The 20,228-nt window shown below is 40.6% G+C and overlaps 1 protein-coding gene and 1 long non-coding RNA gene across 2 annotated transcripts in view; one reads left to right on the forward strand and one right to left on the reverse strand.

Annotated features, from left to right (window-relative positions):
• Positions 1-12,010, reverse strand: part of LOC136345076 (uncharacterized) — a 42,165-nt gene extending 30,155 nt beyond the window's left edge. Inside the window, exon 1 of the long non-coding RNA XR_010733097.1 lies at positions 11,760-12,010. This is a non-coding gene — a long non-coding RNA (uncharacterized lncRNA). The remainder of the gene's footprint in view (positions 1-11,759) is intronic.
• myo (myoglianin) lies at positions 1,377-16,534 on the forward strand. Its single transcript, XM_066293079.1, has 3 exons — positions 1,377-2,633; positions 12,604-12,986; positions 13,488-16,534. The coding sequence occupies exons 1-3, from the start codon at positions 2,171-2,173 to the stop codon at positions 13,863-13,865; spliced, it is 1,224 nt and encodes a 407-aa protein (XP_066149176.1). The 5' UTR covers positions 1,377-2,170; the 3' UTR covers positions 13,866-16,534.
• Positions 16,535-20,228: the final 3,694 nt, after the last annotated feature.

Below are 20,228 nucleotides of genomic sequence, written 5' to 3' on the forward strand. Positions count from 1 at the left end.
GAAAGCATCCTTCTAGCTTCTAGAATTTAATTTCGATTACATGCTGTTTATTGTCGTGCCGCAGTCCATACAGGATCGTTAACGGCAATGGAAAATGCATTTTCGGTTTTCCAGCGAAACCGTGGGCTGGTTCCCGTACAATAAACTTAATTAGTTTCTTTTTGCGTCTCACATTTGAGGCAACTTAATGAACAATTGGTACGTTAAGACAATGTGGGAATCAATCTGGCATTTCTCTTGGATGAATTCGCGTAATGGTTAGATACACCCAAAACAAGTTTTTATCTTATTCACCTGAATGAGATATTATTCAAGTTACTACGCAGAGCCATTAGGACATGTAGCTATCAACGCATTGAGCTACCATCATTAAATTTCCACAAGAACCGAGCAGGGCTGAATGATCGTAATGAGGTTACTGACTACCTCACATCTTTCTCCATTAGTGACATCAAGGATTCGTTTTTAGACTTTTTTTTACACCGAATTAATGGCAACAAACGAAAACCAACAATTCTCTTAAAGTGAAGTTCTATTTTTGATTATGGAATCGCACCTGACTCGGCGATTTGGACAATCACAGGGCACTTTTTCGCTCGCTTACACAACGCTTAATTGTAATGGTCAAACTGATCGACTTAGACACAGATGCGCTAGGAAGCAAAACAGGTAAATGCTATTTGCATCCATTGTCGTTTGGGTTATGCGAGATGTCCGAAACGCGTTTCTCCCAAAATGTCTCTTTAAATTGCTTCACAAAATTTTGACATTCACCGTTTACGGTTGGAATTGCGTGCGATTGCACGAATTAAGATTCATTATTAGCGAGGATTTTGGTTTGGGTTTTTTACGTGCCCGAAGTGCAGTCCTTGGAACGAGCGAAGTCCTCGATTTACATTTCAATTCATGCACAAGGGAATTTAAATTACGCGATGTAGGTAAATGGTTCTAGACCAGGCGTCGATCCGGAATATCCAGAGAAATTAAGCGAAATTAGGCGACGCAGCCTCCTAACTCGCAACTCACGGGAAAACCGCAAAGGCCACGCTCGTTTTAAGATGAAAGAGTCGCGCCATTTTATACATATATATATATATATATATATATATATATATATATATATATAATCTGAATAGAAAAGTACACAACTCCCGTCCTCGTATTTTCATACTTGTGGTAGTTCGGGGAAATTTCTTGAAATCCGGCAACGTGGGGCGTTCACTAACAGCTTACGCTAACGTCAATTCGGCCATGTTAGTTCGGAGACAGGCAAACGATGTCGCCGCGCGAATCAGAGTTTCGATTTCCTTCAAGGTCCTTTTTGGAGGTTTTTTGAAAACCGCGGAAACGTTCGAAAACGAACGCCGAGAGGCCGGCGCATCCTCATAAATTATGACAGGCCAGGGAGAAAATATGAAAGCTAGATATTCCCCGTTCTCTCACAGCTGATGCCAAGCTGTGATACGTCATGTTTGCCACAAAACAATGGAACGGCGCCCTGTTGCGAATTGACGAAGAAGTTCGATTTTGCTTCGAAGGTTGATCCCATTCATATTGATTAATCAAGTGTGCCTAGTAGATTGTCATATCTTTGTCGGTTTGAAATTTGAAATGTTCCGACGGGGTCACGTGACCGATCCCGAACGGTATCGCCAGGCACTTTCGGAAATTTTGAGGAACTTCTCCACCCTCGGAAAGCCTAAAGCTCCCCCAAGAGGCGCGAAAAAAGCGAAAGAGCGCCTCCTCTCGCGTCTTCGTCGCCGCGATACATCTAGGCCAATAGCGTGCGAGCGCTTTACACACATATATAGGGTCACTTAGCGTACATTTTTCAGTATGCTCGCTAATACACACTCAAATCGTGAACACTCACACACACAGGCGAGTTGTTGGTTGGCGCGCCACTTTCGAAAGTTCTTTCGAAATCCGCCTTCCCCGATCTCTCAAATTCCGACCACAACCGAGTGAGGCATACCGACTTAAGGCTGATTTTTTTTTTTTTGCGTAAATGTGATTCTCAACGAAAAAAAACACGTTTTTTTTTCTTGGTGTAGTGAAGATGTTTGACCGACGATGTCGAAACCGACTGCTTTAGTGTAACTTTCGTAAGCAACTAGAACTCTCCCTTATTTGGGCGTTTTAAAAGTCAAAAATTTGTGATACTAAAACTATGTTTGCCTCGCTCTCGAAACCACCCCAAATAAGAACAATCGAATTCGTCAAGTTCTTTTTAATCGTATCGGTGTTGCCCTTCACGATACAAGGGGCGAAACCCTCGAACCACAACCAAATCCAAAAAAAAGACTATAGTCGAATGTTGGACGAGGACTACCCTTCGGTGCCCACCTCGCCTGCACCCACCGGGGGTTGCTCGCGCTGCAAAAACAGGGAGGAATTGAAAGACAGGAACTTGGCCATCATCAAGGAAGAGATCCTGAAACGGATGGGCTTCAGCCAACCTCCCAATATCACCGGCAAAGTCCTCCCTCAGGTGCCGGCCCATTACTTGGCTCAAATCGAGGAGGAGCACGGGATGCAGGGTGACCAGTCCTACAAACTCGGAGTGACCTTTACCGAGGAGGATGACGATTTTCACGTCAGGACCCAGAAGGTGCTGACATGGGCGGAAAGCTGTAAGTACGAAAAATTTCTTAAAATTCTGCGCTTTTCTGATGTTTACGTTAAAGTTCATTAATCGCTCCGAATTAGACGAACAACGAAATTTTCGATTTATTGCTAAATGCAGGAAACGATGATTATATCGCTGACCAGTCGCGTTTCAAAGTTGGCGATTTTAATTTATCGATTTTTTTGCGAATTAATGAATTTGGGTTCGGGTTTTTAGCGAATTGGGGATTTTTGATGGAAGTTCGCTGGTGAATTGATACTGCTAAGTTGAGTTGAACTTCTGGCGGGTTGACGCACTCCCCCACGGTTCTTCACGACTCAAAAATTGACATAAAAAACGCGGAGCGAAACGATTTGTGAATTTCATTCAGCCTTGAAAATATTTAGGGAGTAGAAGTTAAAAGAAATCCGATCTCTGACGGAGTGAATCAATGCTCGCCACTGGCATGTGTCAGTGGCGTGTACGTAACTTATATGTTCCAATCTGACGTGGACAGGTAGCTTGTATGTCCGATGTGTTTTAGTTGTGACATCGTTAACACTCGAATCGAAAGGACAATGATGTACCGGACCGTGATTCCCCATCGACAGTGTCAACAACGAAATTGGCAGAAAATTTACTTTTAGACGAATTCGAATAGATTCGAAATAGTAGACAAGTAAAATTATTAATAGAATACATAGAGATAATGACACTGAGAGAATTCCGTGTATCATTTAAACAAATAAGCTCGGCGGATTATACGTTGATAAAAAAAAGTTAAAAATATCAGATGAATGCGCGAGTTCGTACCTGATAAAGAAATAAACTTTATTAGGTAAAATGTCTCTCCATTAGGTAAAGTCCAGTCTCCATTGTTCATTACGACGCTTTTCTGGACGATCTACAGGTTTGTCGATTCCACTTTTGCAAAAAGAACTCGGTTTGTGTTCAAAAATCTGGGAGGTGGGTTTAAACGGCTCCCTTGGATTTAAAATTTTTCCCACTCAGATCGCTCTGTGAAGATCGGAGCAGATGGTGGGCCGAAAGTTCAATATCTGGAGGATATGGTGGGCGCTGGAGAACTTCCCATTGCAATTCTTTCAATTTTAACGGTATTTGTTGTGCGACGCGTGGACGCGCGTTGTCGTTGTGGAAGATCGTGCCCTTTCGATCGGCCATAGGCGGACGTTTTGTTCGAACGGCCTCATCAAGTCCGGTGAGTTGCTCACGGCACTCGTCTGCCGTGATCGCTTCATCGCGTCGGAGTAGCTCAAAAATAAATAATTCCCTTGCAATCCCACCAAGTACGCAGTGACACCTTCGTCGGGTGCAATCTAAGTTTTGCGACAGGTTCTCCTTCAGCTATTTTCTTCTATGTCCCCTTTCTCTGTACATTATTATATAAGATCTACTTTTCATCGCTCGTTACCAGCCGATCCGAAAACGGCTCCTCATTTTACCGTGCAAGAAGAGAAATGGCGATATCCGTACGGTTCAGTTCGTTTTTTTCTCATAAGAGCCGAAATGCGGTTGAAACATTGATGTCTAACCCGGCAGCAACGTCCTCAGTTGTTATTCTTGGATTTTCCCCTCGCTAAGTTGCTTACAATATCGTCATCTGCGACGGGACACCGTCCAGAGCGAGGTCGATCTTCCGAATTGAAATCGCCATTCCGGAACGTTCGAAGCCGCTCTTTAATCGTTTGAAGAGCAAGAGTGCGATCCAAGGGAACAGCCAAAAGGTCTTTTGTGTGGCCTCGAGACTAACGCCTTTTTATCTGCCGCAAATGCACTTTTTCTTTTTTCATTTTAAGACATTTTCTAATGCGGAAGTCACCAGATTTGGACAGTAGTTGGCACTGAAATGGCACATCATACTATAACTTTATCAGTTCAGAGAAAAAAAATTGATGATGTAGACAGAAATGCGAGAATATAATCAAGTACTTCTACGAAAGGAAATCGGCCACGGAATTTTGGACAAATCAGACATCTACAACTGTTGCGAAAACTTGGCATGGAGCGTGCCTAGTTGAAATTTGGGAATATTTGCCCCTTTTTGAGTGATCACGTCGAACTTTAGCTTGCTACAATCGCTTTAAAACGAAAAAGCTGCCATTTAGGCAGGAAGCTTTCTTGTCCCGTGAATGTGCGGTTATCAACTCTTCTACTAAATCAACAACAAAATTTCCAAACTGGACACCTAGTGCAATCTGACCATCGATGCACCTGATCGCTTATCATTTTTTGTTGGTGGACGGTCCTAGTCCCTAACAGCTAACGTCAAATTCAAATCCTCGATCCAAAAGGACAGCTCGCTGTTTCCACTTAATAAAGAATCTTCTTGTGATTGTCACCAACGGTCTGACTATCGTGACCATTCTCTTTGTCAACGTATCTGTTAATGGAGTCACTTTAACGTGAGTAACGGCTGGGATGATGCGATCTACAAATAAATATCAAGATCTTTGATTTTGGCAAATCTGTCAGATTTTCGGCCGATCGTGAACAAACGCTTCGTTTAATTTTCGTTGACCGCAACCCCAGCAATACTATGGGTCTATCCATGGTACATCCCGACCATGCTCGACCTAAAATTTTCGCCCCTCGATTAAGCGCGTGTAAATTCCTGGGCCGATATGTCTTTAGTCGTTTTAGGTGTTTGAAGAACTGTGGAAGGTTTTTTTGGAAGCGACCATCGATCAATGTGGATCTCGAACTGACAATGTGAATTGTTATTCTCCAGTTTGGACACTTTCGACCGAAAGCTGAAGCAAAACAAATAGGCCTGAGAAAAGTGATAAAAGCTCATGTGGGGACGGGTGCGAAAATTATACCGGGCAGCTCGAAAAGTGAGCCTCGACCCCGGGAGAATTTTTTTTTTAAGGATCAAAATTCTATGTATTTAGTTCAATCTCCGTCACATGTAACTAACTTTCCCACGTATCTTGGCATGTTAAACGATTGAACAATTCCATAAATAAATGTTTTAAGTATACATCTTAGTTTACGCTTTGGATGTTCACGTCATTTGATGAAGATCGCCCACTTTTATCTCCGAATAAAAATACGAATAAAGTTCAAGATCGGTGCGATATTTTCGTTTGGCGTGTTGCACCGTTCACCACGATGCATATCGCAAATAACCGTCGATCAAATCGAATTATTGAACTTCATCGTACCCGTTAAAAATAGATCTGTCATAATTTTGCCCGTTAGTTCTTACTTTAATCTCAATAAAAGATAAATGTATTGTTTTGCACAAGCGAGTCACCAGTGCCGGCTAAATGGTTCTACGTTAAGAATGTCGACAATGGGGGCGGTTTTTGGGCGATCGCATTTTCGGCGCTTTGAAAAATTTTAGGACAATGAGAAGGACAACCAAATCGCCGCTCGATTGGGGATTCTCTTAAGGAACACCGTCGCCCAATGAGTTGACCCTGTGACGTGTATCTAACATCGGCAATGTTGCCCTTAGGTATGCGCATATGGAATTGCAGGCAACCCACCTTACACTTCCATCTGTTATTTCACGGAATGTTGCCGGCCGTCCGAGAGTCAATTTCCTAATTTAAAAGATCCCAAGTTTGCTGGGGCTATGGTCGAGCGTTATTAATTTTTATCAAAAATCATGTTACATAGCCTGAGAGAAAGGAAAAGTGGTATTATCGGTGACAATAAGCCAATGTCTGGTAGTGGCCTAAGCCCATTAGTAAGCCGGCTCGAAAGTCTAGGCCAAATCAATTCATCAATGATAGGTGTCTAGCAGTTTGTCTGATGATTGTAACGTTTTATTTTGGGATTTAATCATGACCGTGTCCAATAGGTCTTTATTTTTCAAGTTAAACGTACGTTTTCTCATTTCAGCGACGAAATTTGCTCGAGTATATCATCCAACTAAAATCCTTTTAAAATTGTTTTATGGCGTTTTTCCGGCTTAGGTCTGCACAACTGCCGCACGTTTAATCTACGCCTATGATGTCTAACAAACGGCAATAAATTGATAGGTATTTACTTTTTGACCTGTGCCAATGCAAATTTTCTCCTTCTTTTGCAATCAAATAACTCTTCGATATGGAAACTGATGGCTTATTCGCAACACTTTTGATATACACGTAAACATTATGTGCCCCTTTATGCGTGCAATATTCAAATTGACTTGTCCTTGACTCAGTTTTCATTCAGCAATGTGTACTTGAAGGAAATTATGAAAAACGTTGCTTTGTTGCCAAGCCGGGGCTTAATGATCCGAACGTATATGCGTTGACTAAATGAGAAAAAATCCAAGAGAAACGTTACTCGAAGCAATAAAAAGCGGGCATGTGCCCTTCGTTGTACTCTTATCCTCTTATCCGCGAAGGCTAAACACAGAGAGAGAGTGACAACTTTTACTTGTTTAATCTTATGCAATGTAATCAATCGTAGCCCTATGGCAACCTCAGAAAGTTACATTTTAACCGGAGGATGGAAAATGCGCTTAAATCGCGATGCAAGTGACCCCTATTTCGCGCTATGCATTTCAGAAGACAACAAACAATAAAAGGGACGTTTATTTTGCGATAATAATTTGATTTTATTGAACAACCAGGTTCATGGACGAGTTGAAATTGAGCACGTTTACACCGTCAGGTATGAAATTAGTCAAGCATTTCGTAGGTTTTGCAAGTGCAGGGCTGTACTGGATATTTTCAATTTTAAATAAGTGGCTCGTCTGTAGGGGCAGTGTTAAATTTGTACTTTATGAGGCATCACAATGCGCCGTTTAGAGTGAAAATGAAGGCGCAGCTGACACAAATTTATTCGCAACGTTTATTCAATGACCTGCCAATTATGCGCTTAACTTTTTTTTTTATCTAAAGAAATCCTATTAAACGCAGTTTCGCATAATTACAATGACCACAGTGGGACGTTTAAATTTATTAATAATCGGAACCTTCGCGAACTATCCTCGTATATGGTAGCAACTGAAAATGTATAACTGGTTGCCTAAATACGATTCAAACTCAACGAGTTGAGAGAGGACGCGTGTGACGTGGGCGGTCATACGGTGTTGCAGTGAAAACCCGGATAGCTCTCCTAGTGCGTTTCATACATGGAGAGCGATGAAAATAAAATTTGTCAAGCATAACTTCCTTTTGATAAATTAATCTATCTCTGTCGCATGAAGCATTGCCTCGCCCCGGCGAAGTGGTCACAGTAGTCTTGTCGCTTGATGTAGCCGAAGATTTTATTTGAAACATTCCGCCAACACCCGACAAGTATCCGAATGTCTTGTCGTCACCACGGCATCCGCAGACGTCACGTTGGCTAATCAGTGGACTGGCCACCGTCCTGATAATGTTCCTTTCGACTCCAAGGAGATGCCTTATCCGTCTGGCATTTGGTCCGGCAACATCTTCCCTATAGCCCATTACATGCCGTAGGCGCTCGTCCAGTTGTGCAGAAACATTTGCTTTGGTGCTTCTCAGCTTTGGTACTCCAGGGCCAGTTTGGACAAAGGTACTTTGCGCACTGGCGGCCCTATCGTCGAAGCACATGTTGGTTTTGCCACCTTTTGACACATGAGACTCTATGTCGAACATGCAACAATGGAAAAATACTCCAGCACGGAACAGTATGCGACTATGAATATCGTCTTGCTACGTCACTACACTACACTATATTCAATAGTTAGGTGATTGTTCAATGTGGAGTTTAGTGCCGTAGAAGGTTTATTTATTCAAATGTTACAACATTTGGAATTTTTTAAATAATAGGGGCGGTGCGTTAGAGATTTATTTAGCGACGTCTTTCGGTTCAGCCAGACGTAATACAGACATCAGCTCCGGCCAGTCCCTCCAGCCAGGAACCACAAGTGTATCAGCTGAATCTATCGTGATTCACAACTTCTGAGGGCACATTTCTGTCCCACGGTCAGATGTTATTCGACGTCCGAGAAGTTTGAGGGTTTAAGTGTAGCTGGCAGAAAATCACCGTCCATTAAGAGAACCGGGCACACATTTGCAATTGGCAAAGAGTACGAACTTTGTTGATGCATTTGTGGTCTGTGATTTAATCACCAGAGACGAAGGTGCGAGAATCACACATGGCACGTAACGTTCCCCTAATAGATGGGAAATCTGGCTGAAAAATGTGAGTTCTAGTGGGAGAAATGCGAAGTAATTTTGGCGTTAGATGTACCACATGGAAATCGGGATCTGTTACAGGATTTCCTCGGTTTCAGCTTCAATCGCCATTATGAATCCGAACGTGGGATTACGACACCTTATTTAACCGGAACTTCTGCGCTCTTGTAATTGAAATTAGGAATCGGTATCGTCAAAACATGAATGATTCAACTCTAAAATTCAAATAGTCACAATCACAATTTTTTACTTTAAATTAAAACAGAAAACGATTACTTATTTTATAAAATAATATGTAATATCTTCGATATGCTATTACCCAACAAAATGCGTTAAGATAAATTTTAATTTACATTTTTATTCGTTGATAATACTTAACTTACAATTACGTAACGTGGGATTAAGTTTTGCACGTGGACCTTTGAACTTTCATCATGGACTAACCTCAAATAAGCATTTTCGATGCGGGCTTTAGGGCAGCGGAACAAATGCACTCAATGGCAAAGATTATGGCCTGGTATGATGTGAGTAACCGTAATTTCAAGCATTTAACACTGACACATTACGCTCATGGTACACTTATTGCCTCCTCTGACACTCGGGCCGGCATTGATGCTCTTCAGTTTTATTACCCTCGCGTTTGTATACGCGTTTGTACAAAGCCTTATTTATGTCCTTTAATGATTCATGCTAATATTGAATGTGTGACGTTAGTGAAACAGGCTCCCTGTTTGTCTTCAGTCGGGAAATTATGTCTATGAGGCTGAACCGTCAGTCTTTCACGTACAAAGTAATTTAGAAAGATGGGTCAATAATCAGCGTTTTGCGTGAGGTATGCCGGACCCGGTGCTTGGCGAATAACCCAATTCGGCAATTCATCAATGTGAACTATCAGATAAAAAAGTCGCCTAGGTAATGTCGAAGCCTATAAGTAACACTCATGTACTGCTGGCTCATTAAAAGCTATTTTAATTGCGCTAATACAATTATTCAATCAAATTGTAATGTAAGTTCGGCCATTTTGAATGCTGTGGCAGTCCCAGCTCGAGCGTTTATGCACAGCAGTTAAAAATGGAATTTTCGGTTTTGACGTTAATTTTAAAATGGCCCCCAAGTTAGTCCTACACCTGACAACTTTTTGGGCTGCAATCAGTAAAAATCGGCCGCGTTCCGAGGAACGAAAAGAAATTCATTGTTAATGCACCTCGAAGCCTTATTGCGAAAGCCGCATCTACTCTCGCTCGGGACCTCCCAAAGTGTATATTTAATTCGCGCTGTACAGAGAACGAAACTATTAAACTTTAAGATGACTTTACCGCCGAACTGCCACACACACACCCGTTCGGCATACATATTTATATACGCGTTATTGACATGGGTAAAAACGACACTAAATCCTAAGTCTTATCTTGTAAAGTACGGCAATAAGCGGTGTACGAATGTCCAAACACTTGCGACTAATTTATATTAAGATGAATGGACAGGGACGGATTTTCTCCCAATTTTCTCCTCGTGAAAACTCAGAAGTAAACAGATCAATAAAGACCATTTTCCTACACCATTTTGACAAGAAACTGTCCGTTTTGCTCTTATATGAATTCATCGAGGGCTTTCTTCGGTCGTTTTATGGGAACTTAGCGAGGAAGTGTTCAATTGACCCACAGGCTGTTGATGCCAAAATAACAAAATAAAAGAAAACAAAGTCGTTACTTATATAATTACAAATAAAGGATTTGAACCCGGGTGCCGGATGTGCTCGAATTTAGGCACCACTGCGGTCCCACAGTGTTGCATTTGAAAATAGTGCAATTTATAGGTCATTTGCACTCTGGTGTTGACCTTTAAAGAACGCAAATAACTCAAATTTATTGCCTTCTTAAGTAGTTGCAAGGAATGAACGGACGATAGTCAATTACTCTTCTCATATTGAAACAGCCCGCTGGTGCCTGAATAATGTAACTGATTTTAAAGATTAGTTATTAAAATTTTTCCCCTTATTTCGTATACATCGACTATAGAAAAATGTTGAAATTTTGTAAAACATTTTTTGAAAATGGTCAGTTTCAAACCAAATTGACGGTCGGGAAATTCGTAATTATCGGCTGTAAGATTGGAAGCCAGAAAAGTAAAATTAAGTTGAAAATTTTAGTAGAGTTTTTGAAATATGGCTTAAGCTCGATTCACCTAAACCCGACCCTCGTAAATTTTGACGTCCTCGAAATGCATTGCTATGAAAATAACAGCAACCTGACAAACAAATTTCGCATGTATATGACGGTCGGGTTAAGTCCAACCGAGCTTACGCCGTGATTCAACAACTCGCCATTAGCAAGTTTTCTTGCGAGTTTCTGTTTTGCATGCGCACTCTTAAGAATTTTGAATTAGTTTAACGAGTTTCGTCTTAGGTACAGCGAAGGCAGACTTTAGTCAAATATTAAATAATGGTGGAAGCAATGAATGCAGCATTGTTATTTCCATAGTTTCTTTCATTGTCTTTGGAAATATGGACTCTCACCCCTTTCAATCGTTGAGTCATATTTAAAGTTTTATTCATCTATAATTGAGACGAGAAATATTCAGTTTTTAGAATATTCGATAGGTTCACAAATACATACTATAAGGTATAGAATATTCTCAGTTACAGTTTTAGCAGTTTTTTGCACATAGGCATTAATTTATGGCGACCAAATCGACTGCGTCACCATGATGTCTTACATCTCGTGTGTATGTGAGTTGGGTCAACATTCGCGATGTCATTTCGAAATCGTAGCATGTGCCACATACGACTTTTCTCTAATTACAACCTTCTTGGTTGCGTTTCCGTTAGGGGTAGTTTACGTTCATTGTAACACTTCAGGTGAAGCTACACCGCTTTATGTTAAACAGGGCTACGGTTTGAAAATTGCGTCTTTTTCCAACAAAATTAGTTTCTGTATACTGCAACGTACAATTACATTGCGGGCTTTGAACATTTTAATGGAGTTTTTTAAAACTACACACTCGAAAGTTTAGTCTCTACTAACCTGCAAAAAATATCAGGATTTCTACCATGGGGACTGCAGCCAGCAAATGCAGTACAGATTTCACTTCAATTCAGTCTTTTAACGAATATTTTGAGCCAAAACAAACACAAATTTTAACGTGGAATGCGTCGACTAACCATTTTTTTTTTTAAATAATCGGTTACTCCGGTAGCCAGAAAATGGCTTATGACATTTCCTGTTCGGTAATAGTGTTTTCAAATCATGGATATAAATTGGAGCACTAAGAGAAAAACTATACAGTTCTGTTTACACTTTTATTATTCTCTTGTGTATTTCGATTTCACGAGGAGACTTATTGAATATAGGGAAAAAAAATAAGGGTTTTCCTGGACTTCGCGTGCTCTAAGCCACTACAAGACAACTGTTATTTAACGCTACAATTACACACAATTGAAATGTTTAGTATTTCCGAGAAAACCTTTACGCACTGTACTTGAACAATGGACGTTTTTAAGACTATTTATTTGCATGTTTAATTAAAACGAATGCCCTGTTGCCATAGCAGTCTCGCACGCACTTGAAGCTAGTCCGGAACAACCCTCACAAGGAAAATTTCTCTCAAACGCGCTCAAATGTTAACCATAGGGAGTGTCCTGTAGGTAATGTAGAGTTAGGTGGCTGACTGAATTCATTCAAATCTCAGAGTAATTGAAGGACAACCACGTCCGCTGGCAACCGTGCAACCCCTCGCGAGGGTAAAAGTGCATAAATCGCACGCCATCATTGACTTGCAAAGAAGTGAAAGTCGTTGTAAATTTCACTATATACGGAAGTAGAAAGTTTCTGGATTGAGGTAATTTAAGGACGTTTCTTTTTGCTTCAGATCCACGTCTGCGGCACAGCTGGAAAGCCAACGACATTCTTCATTTTCCCTTCTCGGACAGCATAACCAAATTCCATGTTGCCAACTCCACCCTAAACTTCTACGTGCGAGGCTCAGATAGACGATCATCGCAACAGGACATAGTCATCGAGATCTACAAGGTTTTGAAACCGGGAGATCGCTCAGATCCCCCTTCTCTCATTAAAGTGGCCAATTGGAAAGAACCGCAACCTATGGGTAGAGGTAAATGGTTGCAAGCCGATTTGACCGAAACTGTGGGGGAATGGTTCAAAAACGAGAGGGAGAATTTCGGATTTGTGATCAATGCCACGGTTAATGGGAAAAAGGTCGCAGTTACCGATGTTAATACTGAGAAATCGAAGGTAAGTTCCGGCTGCAGCTATCTGCGGACGCAAATGTGCAATAATATCCCACATACATTGTATTGTACTACCACCATGATATGCATACTTACGATGCTATTTAAATTCATAAAGGACACCGATAAGTCGCTATCGCGTCTCATTACATTCAGTAAACACAAAAAATGCTTTTTATTAATTAACTGATATTGACATGGATTCCTTAACGTTGAGAAGAAAATCTTCATTGTACAAATAGCGCTCTATAACTAGATTTGTTTGTGCAATTATGTTAGCGCTAATTGGGTCAGTTGAACTGCCGATGACCCACACCTGTTAAAATATGCCTATCAATGATTAGGCTATAAATATCCGCATTTTGCAACCAAGATTAGTGACCTTTACAGCCACCCTTTTGGCTTGAAATAGTGGCAATATTGGAATTCCTAGAATGTGCACGGTTTCGCAAAATTTTCAGTAAAAAATCACTCACCATTTCCTCACCAACATCTTCTCTTCCAGGCTCCCTACGTGGAAACCTCAGTAACCGAACCCAAACGTCGTAAACGTCGAAATTCCGGTTTAAACTGCGATGAAAAATCCAACGAGCCCTTGTGCTGCCGTTATAGCTTCGTGGTGGACTTTGTGGAAATAGGGCTGGATTTCATCGTTGCCCCCAAGCGTTATGATGCCCACATGTGCTCCGGAGAGTGCCAGATTATGACGTTGCAAAAGTACCCTCACACCCACTTGGTGAAGATGTCTCAACCGAATACTGCGGCGCCTTGCTGCGCTCCGCGGAAAATGTCGCCCATGTCTATGCTCTATTTCGACGAAAAAACGAATGTGGTGCTGAGTAGTTTACCCGGTATGGTCGTGGACAGATGTGGGTGTTCATAATAAACACCCTTCGAGTGTCTTTTAGGTGAAATAATCAATTAGTTCGCGTTCACCATTGTGTCGAGAAACTCTGAAAATTGTTTAGTGAAAGAAAATTAAAGGAATCTCTGGTGGTTAGTAGAATCTCCATTTAGACTCAAATAGCTGGTAATAGGGTTCGTCGCTCTGAACCCATTGAAAAATAGTATTGAAACCTATAAATATATCATAATTTACTTAATTTATGATTGATTTTTTTAGTTGTCTGTAAAAATGTGATATATTAGGAGATAAGGGCTAGTTTTAGGCGCTTTTATTAAGGACTCTTTATCGTCGAAATTTTGAGGCATTTATTGAAATATTCCCATTGTTGCCATGGTAATTTTAACCGGCAGTAATTACTACTGATAGTATTAACGGAGCTTCAAAGATCACTGACGCTTACGTTCGTAATGCCTCCCTAAGGGTCGAATTACTAGCGTGCTGCTAACTTAAATGTCAAGCTCGTTTCTATAGAAATTAGCTTGTAGTTAGTTGTACAAAGCTAAGAGGACAGCACATTAATAATTTGCTCCTAAAAATTATTCAAAGAATGGTATTTGAGGGACTAATGTGGCGTAAGAGCCAGATCTCTTATTTGGTATTGTCGCATGTGGCATGGCGGAAAACTTTTGATAGGACATTTTTCTCAAACTATAACCCACCATTACGGCCAATAAAAATTATCTTTGATGTGGTGTTATATCGAACTTCTAGCATCTATTTTTGTATAATCTTTTGACGAGAATAATGCATATATTTTGGACGTCGAATATTCTATATCTACTAATATTGTAATAAGCGAAATTCTGCATTTAATTAATATAGGAAATTTTGTAGAAAACGTACAAAAACTAAACAAACTTGTAGTACAATTAATTGAATATTATACGTTGATGATTAACAAAATTTTGTGATATCATGCCTTAGATATTATTATTTTAGTGTGGGACTATGGGATCGGGAAATGTGATAAAGAATCAAAATTTGTTAATAAGGAATTAACGTATTGAAAACGGCACTATCAATTTTGTAACATAGTTATTGTAAATTTTAGCTTCTAAGACGCGTTTTTGAGGAGGCAAGAACTAGTTTTGTGCAGGAATAGATACACTAAATTGAAACCATGACATACTACTGTGATCAAAAAATAAGGTGAATTTCGCTATAAAATGAAAAGTCTTTATTCTTTGAAGTAAATTTCATCGCCTTCAAAGTACTCCCCGTCCGACACAATGCACTTATACCATCGTTTTTTCCAATCTTCGAAACAGTTAGGGAAGTCTTTTTCCGGGATGGCCTTCCATATTTTCTACAGTTCCGCTTTTATTTCTTCAATCGAGTCGAAACGGCTTCCCCGGAACGGTTTTTTGAGCTTGGTGTCCAGCCGGAGGTCAAACGGTGCTACATCGGACGAAATTGTGGTTTCGGAATAATATGGTCCGAGTTTTTGGCAAATGGTCTCGAAGAACTAATGCAGTGTGGGACGACGCATTATTGTGGTACAAAAATCAAGAATTGTCCATCCATAACTCTTGCCTTTTCGGACGAATAGCTTCACGAAAATGTTGCATAACGCTCCAAAAATAATATTTGTTAACAGTTTGTCCTGGCGGAAGAAATTCACAATGCAGAACACCGCGGTAATCGAAGAAAACTGTCAACATGACCTTGATTTTTTAGCGAGTTTGGCCTGGATTTTTCGATATTGGTTCAGTTTTTGCACGATATTCGCTCGATTGCACGGTTATTTTCGGGTCGTATGTATAGACCCAAATCTAAACTCCCGCAATGATGCGTTTCATGACGTTGTGGTAGTCAGAAATCGTTGTTTGACACTTTTCAACGCGACGCTTTTTTCTAAATAATTTATTCTTTTTGGAACCAATCGAAATTGGAAGCGTTTGATGCAGAAAACATCTTTTAAAATGGTTAGAGTTGATCCAAATGAAATGTCCGTATCATCAGTGAGGTCTCTAATATTAATCCACGATTTTAGAGTACCAAATGTTAGATTTCCTCGACGCGGCCTTCATCGGGCGATGTTGATCGTCGTTGGTCTTGAACTCCTCTTCGGCCATCTTTAAAAAGTTTTTTGCGACGTAGCCTTATCGCCAAAGGTCTTCTGTAGTGGACTTAAGGTTTTCGCGGCAGAATATTCGTCCCACAAACCCAATTTAAAGCAAACTTTTTGCTTAACAATATCAAGCAGAATAAAAATTAAAAAACGCTTTCGTGTTATAAAACACGTGCAGCTCTGCGTTATTTGAATATATTGACATAACATGATGCTACAGTGTTACCAACTTAAAAAAATAATGATTTTAGAGTTCCCGCGAAGTTTAAATGAAAAATTCACTTTATTTTTTTATCACAATAGTATATCAATACAAATTAAATAGATCTCTAATGTTAGGATAACGTTTACCATTTTGTAAATTGATCGTTTATGTGGTAAAAAGAGGGGCAAATTTCGAAATTTTAGTAACTAATATTTAGTTCTTATTAGCTATTTCATACCCTATACTTATATCATGTGAATTTTGATTTTTGCCTGTTGTAGTAGTGAGTCATTTTTTTCGCTTAGCAACTATTGTACATTTTATTCCAGTGTATAATGAGATTTTTTCAAATAAATTTACAAAAAACTATCTTACGTTTTTTTGAACTAGGAAAGCAGTGCGTAAATGTGACGTCACCACAGAACGAGTCCTTGTGATTTCACCCCGTCAATACGTCATTTTGACGCAATACGAATACCAGATGATCGAAATTAAAAAAATATTCTTCAGAAGGATATGTTTGACGTGTTGTTCTTCCCGGAGCCTCAACTAAGAGGGGGTTTAATCAGAGTATCTCAACACGCCAATAATTGATCTCGTTATTGCAATCAGATTGTTTAAAATCATTACTCACCTCAAAGCAGACTTCGGAGTAGCGCGAGGCTCCGGAAACTGTTGAGCTTCGGGAGACTCTGCTCCTGCTCCACGTTGCAAATGAACGTAAACGGTGGATGTTTTCATGGAAGAAAATCTCTGATCATACTGAATTCAAATGATGAGAAAATATGAAAATATTCAGTGCATTTTCAGACATTTCTGTCGCCTGAGCAAGAACCTATGCTCAAGCGACAGATATTTCAAAGTAGTCATCGCGAGACAAGCCATTTAGCAACTTTTAGATGTTCCAACAGTGGCATATTGAGAAATATAAAGAAAGCGAAAACGATCTGATTAGAGGTTCATAGGTTTCACTGCAGGGCAGACAGACACCCACAAACACCCTAAACACAACTAAAACTAAAAATATCCCAATGTTAGGATGACGTAGAAAATGGCTTCCCTTTAATTTCTCTTTTTATAGGTAAGCTAAGCAACCTGAAAAACTTTGCGGATGTATTGCTGCAATTTTGGGCTTTACTACGCGGACCTCAAATGTTTCTTTTCTGTAAAATATACCTACGGACATCCTGTGTAAACTCACATCTGACTTAATTATACGAAATTTGCGTGATACAGGAAGATGCCCCCAAAGTGCATGTTCGTGCAAAAGTTTGTGTTACCTACATCCCCCTGCTTTCAAAGAGTGGTGAATCATGCATTTCTCTTTAGGGGCTTTTTGCACACTTTGCGTCTCAAAGGTACCTACACGCAAATGATGGTGGACATTTTCGATTCACAAGATTGTGGCGAAAACTCCCTTAATCTAGTAATTAACGCAAAAAAATATAATGTTACGCAACTGTCGTTGCATTTATCAGCAAGTGGTGGGTAAGTAGGATCGTAATGCGATGCTTGCGTGCCCTTTACTCCTAAGGGTTTTGGGTTACTGTATTACTATGTTGCACCGAGGAAGTTATCCTTCTTCTACTCTTTTTGCGGATAAAAATTATTAGATTCAGCCCCCTTTCGACCTAGAAACGCCGCGATTCTTTCCGTCTGGATACGGCCAGACAACACCGGCACACATTTTTGGGATTCGCTATTATTTTAGCCCAGTCTAGACGGCGACACTCGGCAATTTCTGGGAAGAAAATTGACGGACGAGGATGATAATGGCCAATCCTGGAAACCTGAAAGGGTCTAAAAATGGATAAATGAGGCGCGAATCAGCCAAAGAAAGATCTTCGTGAATAGGCGTGTTGGTGTCGTTTCATGTCGATCTGGATGTAGGAACAATGGGGCGTGAAACCATGGTGAAAACGTCCAACTTGAAGAAGGGTCTTATAGTAGTTTGGAACCATCATACTGCAATAAACCGGTTGTTCAGTTCAAGGCTGGCTTTAGCAAGTCTGGCGCCCTGGGCAAAATTTTTAATCACCGCCCCTTTGCCGCTAAGAAAAACCGACGTCTAGGAAAAACCTGCCGCCTTGGGCCGTCGGCGGTTATTAAAATTTTCTCTGTGCTGACCTAGTGCTCAAAATCCCGAGTCATCCCAATGTCTGTGACCAGAAGTAAGAAATTGGAGTAACCAAGTGGGAAATTTTCGATTCTCATTCGCGCACAATTCCCGTCAAATCTTATAGGGAAGAACCTCATTAATAATTACAAGTCAGGATGCTAAAACTGGACGTTTGTCCATTAATTGTCTAGACTCAATGTTTAATTGCCTCGAGGCCGTGTCAAAGTGCGAATGCAGTGGTACTGACCTATCACCATTTAAAAAATAAAATTTGTTAGTCTGTCGATTCAATCTGGAGTACTTTGGGTTAATTGCCTACATGCAAATTCCAGGCTTGTAATCGATTCAAGGGTTACAGCTATTGGTTAAATTCTCTTCTAACAGGTATACAAAAGTGAAACAAATCGGCGCCAAGCATCCTTGCCAGGGCCGGCATTAGCAAGTCTGGCGCTCTGAGGTAAATTTTTAACCACCGGCCTCCTACTCCCAAGAAAAACCGCTGCCCTTCCTGGCCCGCCGCCTAAACTTGTCCGCACATTAGGCTAGTACTGCCTCCATCCCATCCTGCGATCGATCGATTTGGCGGTCACAAATGGGCAATTTTAATCGTTTTCGAGATATTTTTGGACAAAGATATGCGTAGAAAAAATGCCAAAAAGGACCGTTTTAGGATAGCTGAATTAACAAAAATGTTGTTGCTTATTTGACCGTTTGTTTCACGTAATGATAAATGTACGTAATGGTTGTTCGCATCTCAGGCTCCTTGGCGGAAACGATGGAGCTGGCACCATCAGTGGATATCATCTCACTTTAACCACCGTTGCTCACTGATCTCGGTACGGTAAAAACAGCGCCTGTTGCTTTTTTCTATTTGTTTATTTACGTTATTGCGACTTTAGAGTCGTCATGAGTCACGGGCCCTAAAAACACAAAAACGCTCGCTCTGCAAAGGTTTTCGGCTTTCGAACCTCGAAGCCGATTTAAGGTAAGATTGCGTTGGTTATTGAGTGCGGCTTGTCCGTGTAATATCCCTTGGGGTATAGTCCATATTGCACTCCTGCAATTTTTTCATTCAATTGGATGATACCACGAACCATCAAGTAGGAGCACCTACAGCCGGCCTTGGCAAGTCTGGTACCCTGGGCGAAATTTTCAATCACCGTCCCTCTACCCCTAAGACAAATAAGGAAAGTTTGTCGCTCTTCCTGGTCTGCCACCCGGAGCCCTCGCCCCTCAGACGCCGGCACTGATCCTTCCGCACAATGTGTTGTTGATCGTTGACTCATGAATTATTTTTGAAGAAATTACCCATTTACCGTTGTAAGAATCATCTCACAGGTCTGTCATAGCAGCTATGATTCAATAGTCGCTTTTTGTACGTGTTCAGGCTTCCTCGGTGGCTTTCCTGGGCAGTTTACGCTGTCATTAACGTGATGGTTGCCCTCCTCACCCCTAATCCGTACATCCCTACGAAGAAATGGCCAGTGATGCGAAAAATATCACATGTAAAATTCTTAAAATAACTCAGGGTGGGAAGTCGTCCCACACGTTTCTCTTCAGTTCGTATAGATGTTTATTGTGTACCCCCAGAAATAATGTGTGTCGCCTCCGAAACGGAATTGAGCATGGCAACATATAAAAACGTTGCGTGGGGAATCGTAAGCAGGAACTGTAGGGTTCTTGAAAACAATTCCCGAGATCTGAACTCTGTTTCCTACAATAGATTAAGTAGTTTTGGATATTAAAATATACTTACCCGCCGTGCAATCATCGACTCCCATTCTAAATTAAATGAACAAGATGAATCTTAAGTACAAGTTTTCACTTTAACGCGACATAGACCTCACGAAACTAAGCAAAACCTTTATGTGACGCTTTTTGATATCTCAGAAACAACCGAAATGTGCGCATGTGAAATTTTTAATACGTTCCTGTATAAAACCT

Source organism: Euwallacea fornicatus, chromosome 18 (assembly GCF_040115645.1).
Source record: "Euwallacea fornicatus isolate EFF26 chromosome 18, ASM4011564v1, whole genome shotgun sequence".
NCBI lineage: Eukaryota > Metazoa > Arthropoda > Insecta > Coleoptera > Curculionidae > Euwallacea > Euwallacea fornicatus.

Bases quoted from the DNA above. Each gene is read 5' to 3' on its own strand.
- myo (XM_066293079.1), top strand. From the start codon at position 2,171: ATGTTTGCCTCGCTCTCGAAACCACCCCAAATAAGAACAATCGAATTC. The intron at 2,634-12,603 runs GTAAGTACGAAA...TTTTTGCTTCAG, and splicing joins GCTGACATGGGCGGAAAGCT to ATCCACGTCTGCGGCACAGC. The intron at 12,987-13,487 runs GTAAGTTCCGGC...CTTCTCTTCCAG, and splicing joins TTAATACTGAGAAATCGAAG to GCTCCCTACGTGGAAACCTC.